Consider the following 8393-nt stretch of genomic DNA (forward strand, 5'->3'; position numbering starts at 1 on the left):
CAATCAATAAATCAACTTTTTTCTTATATAGCGCCAAATCACAACAAACAGTTGCCCCAAGGCGCTCCATATTGTAAGGCAAGGCCATACAATAATTATGAAAAACCCCAACGGTCAAAACGACCCCCTATGAGCAAGCACTTGGCCACAGTGGGAAGGAAAAACTCCCTTTTAACAGGAAGAAACCTCCAGCAGAACCAGGCTCAGGGAGGGGCAGTCTTCTGCTGAGACTGGTTGGGGCTGAGGGAAAGAACCAGGAAAAAGACATGCCGTGAAGGGGGGCAGAGATCGATCACTAATGATTAAATGCAGAGTGATGCATACGGAGCAAAAAGAGAAAGAAACAGTGCATCATGGGAACCCCCCCACAGTCTACGTCTAAAGCAGCATAACCAAGGGATGGTCCAGGGTCACCCGATCCAGCCCTAACTATAAGCCTTAGCGAAAAGGAAAGTTTTAAGCCTAATCTTAAAAGTAGAGAGGGTATCTGTCTCCCTGATCTGAATTGGGAGCTGGTTCCACAGGAGAGGAGCCTGAAAGCTGAAGGCTCTGCCTCCCATTCTACTCTTACAAACCCTAGGAACTACAAGTAAGCCCGCAGTCTGAGAGCGAAGCGCTCTAATGGGGTAATATGGTACTACGAGGTCCCTAAGATAAAGATGGGACCTGATTATTCAAAACCTTATAAGTAAGAAGAAGAATTTTAAATTCTATTCTAGAATTAACAGGAAGCCAATGAAGAGAGGCCAACACGGGTGAGATATGCTCTCTCCTGCTAGTCCCCGTCAGTACTCTAGCTGCAGCATTCTGAACCAACTGAAGGCTTTTTAGGGAACTTTTAGGACAACCTGATAATAATGAATTACAATAGTCCAGCCTAGAGGAAATAAATGCATGAATTAGTTTTTCAGCATCACTCTGAGACAAGACCTTTCTGATTTTAGAAATATTGCGTAAATGCAAAAAGGCAATCCTACATATTTGTTTAATATGCGCTTTGAATGACATATCCTGATCAAAAATGACTCCAAGATTTCTCACAGTATTACTAGAGGTCAGGGTAATGCCATCCAGAGTAACGATCTGGTTAGACACCATGCTTCTAAGATTTGTGGGGCCAAGTACAATAACTTCAGTTTTATCTGAGTTTAAAAGCAGGAAATTAGAGGTCATCCATGTCTTTATGTCTGTAAGACAATCCTGCAGTTTAGCTAATTGGTGTGTATCCTCTGGCTTCATGGATAGATAAAGCTGGGTATCATCTGCGTAACAATGAAAATTTAAGCAATACCGTCTAATAATACTGCCTAAGGGAAGCATGTATAAAGTGAATAAAATTGGTCCTAGCACAGAACCTTGTGGAACTCCATAATTAACTTTAGTCTGTGAAGAAGATTCCCCATTTACATGAACAAACTGTAATCTATTAGACAAATATGATTCAAACCACCGCAGCGCAGTGCCTTTAATACCTATGACATGCTCTAATCTCTGTAATAAAATTTTATGGTCAACAGTATCAAAAGCAGCACTGAGGTCCAACAGAACAAGCACAGAGATAAGTCCACTGTCCGAAGCCATAAGAAGATCATTTGTAACCTTCACTAATGCTGTTTCTGTACTATGATGAATTCTAAAACCTGACTGAAACTCTTCAAATAGACCATTCCTCTGCAGGTGATCAGTTAGCTGTTTAACAACTACCCTCTCAAGAATCTTTGAGAGAAAAGGAAGGTTGGAGATTGGCCTATAATTAGCTAAGATAGCTGGGTCAAGTGATGGCTTTTTAAGTAATGGTTTAATTACTGCCACCTTAAAGGCCTGTGGTACATAACCAACTAACAAAGATAGATTGATCATATTTAAGATTGAAGCATTAAATAATGGTAGGACTTCCTTGAGCAGCCTGGCAGGAATGGGGTCTAATAAACATGTTGATGGTTTGGATGAAGTAACTAATGAAAATAACTCAGACAGAACAATCGGAGAGAAAGAGTCTAACCAAATACCGGCATCACTGAAAGCAGCCAAAGATAACGATACATCTTTGGGATGGTTATGAGTAATTTTTTCTCTAATAGTCAAAATTTTGTTAGCAAAGAAAGTCATGAAGTCATTACTAGTTAAAGTTAATGTAATACTCAGCTCAATAGAGCTCTGAATCTTTGTCAGCCTGGCTACAGTGCTGAAAAGAAACCTGGGGTTGTTCTTATTTTCTTCAATTAGTGATGAGTAGAAAGATGTCCTAGCTTTACGGAGGGCTTTTTTATAGAGCAACAAACTCCTTTTCCAGGCTAAGTGAAGATCTTCTAAATTAGTGAGACGCCATTTCCTCTCCAACTTACGGGTTATCTGCTTTAAGCTACGAGTTTGTGAGTTATACCACGGAGTCAGACACTTCTGATTTAAAGCTCTCTTTTTCAGAGGAGCTACAGCATCCAAAGTTGTCTTCAATGAGGATGTAAAACTATTGACGAGATACTCTAACTCCCTTACAGAGTTTAGGTAGCTACTCTGCTCTGTGTTGGTATATGACATTAGAGAACATAAAGAAGGAATCATATCCTTAAACCTAGTTACAGCGCTTTCTGAAAGACTTCTAGTGTAATGAAACTTATTCCCCACTGCTGGGTAGTCCATCAGGGTAAATGTAAATGATATTAAAAAATGATCAGACAGAAGGGAGTTTTCAGGGAATACTGTTAAGTCTTCTATTTCCATACCATAAGTCAGAACAAGATCTAAGATATGATTAAAGTGGTGGGTGGACCCATTTACTTTTTGAGCAAAGCCAATAGAGTCTAATAATAGATTAAATGCAGTGTTGAGGCTGTCATTCTCAGCATCTGTGTGGATGTTAAAATCGCCCACTATAATTATCTTATCTGAGCTAAGCACTAAGTCAGACAAAAGGTCTGAAAATTCACAGAGAAACTCACAGTAACGACCAGGTGGACGATAGATAATAACAAATAAAACTGGTTTTTGGGACTTCCAATTTGGATGGACAAGACTAAGAGACAAGCTTTCAAATGAATTAAAGCTCTGTCTGGGTTTTTGATTAATTAATAAGCTGGAATGGAAGATTGCTGCTAATCCTCCGCCCCGGCCCGTGCTACGAGCATTCTGACAGTTAGTGTGACTCGGGGGTGTTGACTCATTTAAACTAACATATTCATCCTGCTGTAACCAGGTTTCTGTAAGGCAGAATAAATCAATATGTTGATCAATTATTATATCATTTACCAACAGGGACTTAGAAGAGAGAGCCCTAATGTTTAATAGACCACATTTAACTGTTTTAGTCTGTGGTGCAGTTGAAGGTGCTATATTATTTTTTCTTTTTGAATTTTTATGCTTAAATAGATTTTTGCTGGTTATTGGTAGTCTGGGAGCAGGCACCGTCTCTACGGGGATGGGGTAATGAGGGGATGGCAGGGGGAGAGAAGCTGCAGAGAGGTGTGTAAGACTACAGCTCTGCTTCCTGGTCCCAACGCTGGACAGTCACAGTTTGGAGGATCCAAGAAAATTGGCCAGATTTCTAGAAATGAGAGCTGCTCCATCTAAAGTGGGATGAATGCCGTCTCTCCTAACAAGACCAGGTTTTCCCCAGAAGCTTTGCCAATTATCAATGAAGCCCACCTCATTTTTTGGACACCACTCAGACAGCCAGCAATTCAAGGAGAACATGCGGCTAAACATGTCACTCCCGGTCTGATTGGGGAGGGGCCCAGAGAAAACAACAGAGTCCGACATTGTTTTTGCAAAGTTACACACCGATTTAATGTTAATTTTAGTGACCTCCAATTGGCGCAACCGAGTGTCATTACTGCCAACGTGAATTACAATCTTACCAAATTTACGCTTAGCCTTAGCCAGCAATTTCAAATGTCCTTCGATGTCGCCTGCTCTGGCCCCCGGAAGACAATTGACAATGGTTGCTGGTGTCGCTAACTTCACATTTCTCAAAACAGAGTCGCCAATAACCAGAGTTTGATCCTCGGCGAGTGTATCGTCGAGTGGGGAAAAACGGTTAGAGATGCGAACGGGTTGACGGTGTACACGGGGCTTCTGTTTAGGGCTACACTTCCTCCTCACAGTCACCCATTCAGCCTGCTTTCCCGACTGCCCGGGATCTGCCGGAGGGGAACTAACGGCGGCTAAGCTACCTTGGTCCGCACCGACTACAGGGGCCTGGCTAGCTGTAGAATTTTCCACGGTGCGGAGCTGAGTCTCCAATTCGCCCAGCCTGGCCTCCAAAGCTACGAATAAGCTACACTTATTACAAGTACCGTTACTGCTAAAGGAGGCCGAGGAATAACTAAACATTTCACACCCAGAGCAGAAAAGTATGGGAGAGACAGGAGAAGCCGCCATGCTAAATCGGCTAAGAGCTAGTAGCTACGCAACCTAGCGGATTCCTAAAAACACACAAAGTGAATAATGTGTAAATAATTTAGAGGTGATTCAGCAGAAGGAGTGCCCCAATCAAGGCACCAAACAGGCCATGAAGCAGCACAGGAAACGCACGACAACAGCGAACGCACGACAACGGTGCTAAAATAAAATAAAAATAAAAAAAAATTAAAAAAATAAAAACGAAAGCGTTAGCAAGCTAGTTAGCTTGCCAACGCTGATGAAAGTTAGCTGATAAAAGTGCTCCGTCGCGATGTTTCGACCATTAGAGGTCTTCCTTAGGCGTTGGAGCACAGTAAAAAAGTTTAAAAAAGTAAAAAGGTAAAAAAAGTCTTGAAAAAGACTGTTAGTTCAAGTCCAAAGCAGCAGGTAGCAGTCTCTGTGTAAACAGTCCCAACAGAGAGCCAAAATTCTGATGCAATCTCACTCGCTGTAGATCCTCCTCGGAATGATATCGACACTTTTTCCACACTAAAACATTCAAAATTAGTGCATTACTTTAAAACTAAAACATATATCTGATATTTTCACTTAATAAAGCTTTAGATGTGACGTTAATTTAAATAACTTGTCCGAAATTAGTTTGGTTAAAATTTTAACCATAAGTTAAAACTGTACACCTCTGGATGACTTGGGTGATATTGCCAGTGTATCAGTATGGGGTAAAAAGAAATGAGCCTTTTTTCTTTTTTGTGACCAGTTCTCCTTTGCCTGCAGAGGATAGAGTGGTTTCTTCTAGAACCAGCTCTCCTCTGTCTACAGAGGATAGAACTGCACATCTACTATAAGACATTTAACAGGTAAATACTCAGCTGATTTTAGATTTTATAGATGTTTGTAACTATTCAGCTTTGTTTACCACGTCTGCAAAAATACGTTCGTGGTCTAAAAATTATCGGGCCAAAACTTATCGGAAGATAATTAGTCTGATAATGGTTTTCAAAGTTATCTAAAAAAGATAATCCGATAATGACAACATTATCTTCAATAATTAGCAGATTAGCAGAACTGTGCCCACCACTGCTGCTGGGTGGTGGTGAGTATGCTTTTAAGTTTAGCAAACCGGGCTGAACAGTTTGTGCTGACACTCCCACTCCAGCCGTGTTTGTGCAGGCTGTCCCAGACGTTGTCAAATCCTGCGATATCATGCAGGGGTTGAAACAAGACTGTGCTGCCCCACAGCACCTTTAGAACTATGTGTACTGAGAAACATGGCGATGTGTTCAATACTTATTTTACCTGCTGTATATAGTGGATTCCAGAATTGCCTGGCGAGGTCAGCCAGAGGTCAATTATTTTGGTAAAGGTAAAGGTCATTGGGGTCAAATGTCAGATTGTTGTAGTCCTGAATGTCTTCCTTCCTACTGGTACAATTGTCTTCCCATTAAAAAAGTGAGATTGGTTAATGACCGTGATGATTCCATCCCGTCCATGTGTCACTCTGAAACATTTTGTTTTATCTTCTTTTCCAGAATCTGCAGCCTTTTTTCCTGAAAACAGCACTGGTCTGAACTTCGTCTTTGTTTTTCCAGAGAACATCGTCTATTATTACTCTGCTCAGTCCCTCAATCAGTTCCAAGTAACAGCTTTCTTTAATGACACCCAGATCAGTGTCTTCTCATCCACAGTTTCATCAAAGACTCTGAACGCAGGACAGACTGAGGTTTTCCTGATCGATCCTCTGATGGCCCTGAAGAAGGAACATGTGTCCAACAAAACCGTTCAAATCAAAAGCAGCAAACACGTCGTGGTCCACGTCATCATTCACAGGAATAACAGTGTGCAAACTGCTGTGGTGATGCCAACTGACAAACTGAGCACAGATTACATCATCCCACAGGTGCCCACAATCAGAGGAACCACGGCACCCTGGGATTCCGGCGTAAATAATGCAACTGAAAAAGGTCCATTTCGAGTCATTGTAATCAATACAGACAAACAGAACTCTGTAACTCTGGAGAGCAAAGTGGACAAACCTGGCAGTAATTTTGAACTTCAGCCATACCAGAGCAAACAGTTCTGGGTAACTGAACAAGGACAAGAGCAAACTCTGACAGCCACAGAGCCGGTGGCAGTTTACTTTGGCCATCCGTGTGCCATCCGCTACAACTGCACGTGTGGCCTGCTTTACACTGTGCTGACACCAGCTGAAGACAACACGCTGAAGTTCTTCATTGCTCAAGATCTGGTAGAAGATGCTGGAAAAGAAACATCTGTGCTTGTGTCAGGGAAAGAATCCACCACAATCCAAACCTTTGACCAGAAGTCTCCTCTGGTGGAAGTCTCTGGTTCAGCTATCCTTTACCGGCCTGGATTGCTCCTCAACCTGATCTCAGAAAATGACTTTGCATCCTGTTTTACAATCAGTGGCATCAAAGATATGGAAAACTTTGCTGTAATTGTTGTGCACAAGGACTATAAGAATGGAATCTGCCTGGGAAATGAACCGCTCCAGGATCCAAACTGGCAGGAGCTGATGGGTACTGAGTACACATCCACCAAGGTTAAACTGCAGTTGGGGACAAACGTCATCTGGCACAAGTCTTTCAAAGTAGCTGTTTATTTCTTAGGACAGAAGGGCAACACTGTGTTTGGGAACTCGGCAGCCCTCGTCAGCAAGAACCCAGGTACAGAGCAGTTTGGATTTAGCTACTATTGATTTGTTCGACACACAGGATGGACGATTTCAAAAATGCGTTCAAGCAGTGGTGTCCAAAGTGTTCCAGAAAGGGCCAAGAGGGAGAGGGACCCGTCTGCTCATTTTGAGCAGACGGGTCAAGTTCATCAGTAAAATCACCTGCTGGAGTCAGTGGCTGCAAAGAAAACCTGCTCCCTCTCAGCCCTTTCTGGAGCACTTTGGACACCACTGCTTTAAAGTTTTGATTAAAAAACGGCTTCATCTGGGCAGGAATCATTTTCATTTCTGTTTCTCTCTTTCCTGTGTGCTCATCACTAGATTTCAGAGGTTGCAGCTTATCCCCAGAAATCCTGGATATCGGTAATGAGGCAGGTGGCTGGCGTGAGTCCTTGAAGTACTGCAAGGACAAGAACCTGGACCTGATCAGCCTCCCCACACCTGCGTTGCAGAATCACATCATGAGGAAGCTGAACCAGACCAAAATCGGCAACAAGCAGGTGTGGATCGGCTTTCGAATGAGCTCCTTGAACGGGGAGTGGTACTGGATGAACAGCGAAGCTGTCAGCTACACCAACTGGGAGGAGGGGAAGCCCAGCGGGGCGGACAGTCGCCTGTGTGCCATGATGAGTCTGGAAACCGGCAAGAACTTCAGCTGGCACAATGAGGACTGCTGCACACACGCCCATCCTCTGTGCTACAAAGCACCAATGTTCTTACCTCTGTAGCACAACAGCCCGGCGGGCGAACAGGAAACCTGTACGTCCTCCACATGTAACCTTGAACACGAGATGAAGAGTCAAATAAAATAGAATAGTCCTTATTGTCACTGTATGGGGGGGGTTACAATGCAATTGGGGTGCTCCCACAGAGCTCCTGTACACAACAAAAAGAACAAGACATCATATATATACGAGGTCTGTTAGAAAAGTATCGTACCTTTCTATTTTTTTCAAAAACTATATGGATTTGATTCATATGTTTTTACGTCAGCCAAGCTTGAACCTTCGTGCGCATGCATGAGTTTTTCCATGCCTGTCGGTTGCGTCATTCGCCTGTGGGCAGGCTTTGAGTGAGCACTGCTCCACCCCTCTCGTTGTTGTTTCATTATCAGGAAATGGCGGAATGATTTGGGCTTTTTTTTTCCATCAGAATTTTTTCAGAAACTGTTAGAGACAAGCAGCTGGAAACCATTCGAAAAATTTATCTGGCTTTTGGTGAAAATTTTACGGGCTTCACAGAGAATAAGGAGTCATACTACAGCTTTAAGAACAGCCCACAATGGCGCACGGCGCACCGCGCTCTGAGCCGCCATCAAGAGGCAGAAACCACCACATCATTT

General features: G+C 42.9%; 1 protein-coding gene across 1 annotated transcript in view; it reads left to right on the plus strand.

The window, feature by feature from the left end:
- LOC117513211 overlaps positions 1–7831 on the plus strand; it is a 42195-nt gene extending 34364 nt beyond the window's left edge. Inside the window, exons 3-4 of the mRNA XM_034173505.1 lie at positions 5889–7043; positions 7373–7831. Of these exons, the coding sequence (XP_034029396.1) occupies positions 5889–7043; positions 7373–7779 (1562 nt within the window). The 3' untranslated portion in view covers positions 7780–7831. The remainder of the gene's footprint in view (positions 1–5888; positions 7044–7372) is intronic.
- Positions 7832–8393: the final 562 nt, after the last annotated feature.

The sequence above is a fragment of the Thalassophryne amazonica genome, chromosome 7 (assembly GCF_902500255.1).
Source record: "Thalassophryne amazonica chromosome 7, fThaAma1.1, whole genome shotgun sequence".
NCBI lineage: Eukaryota > Metazoa > Chordata > Actinopteri > Batrachoidiformes > Batrachoididae > Thalassophryne > Thalassophryne amazonica.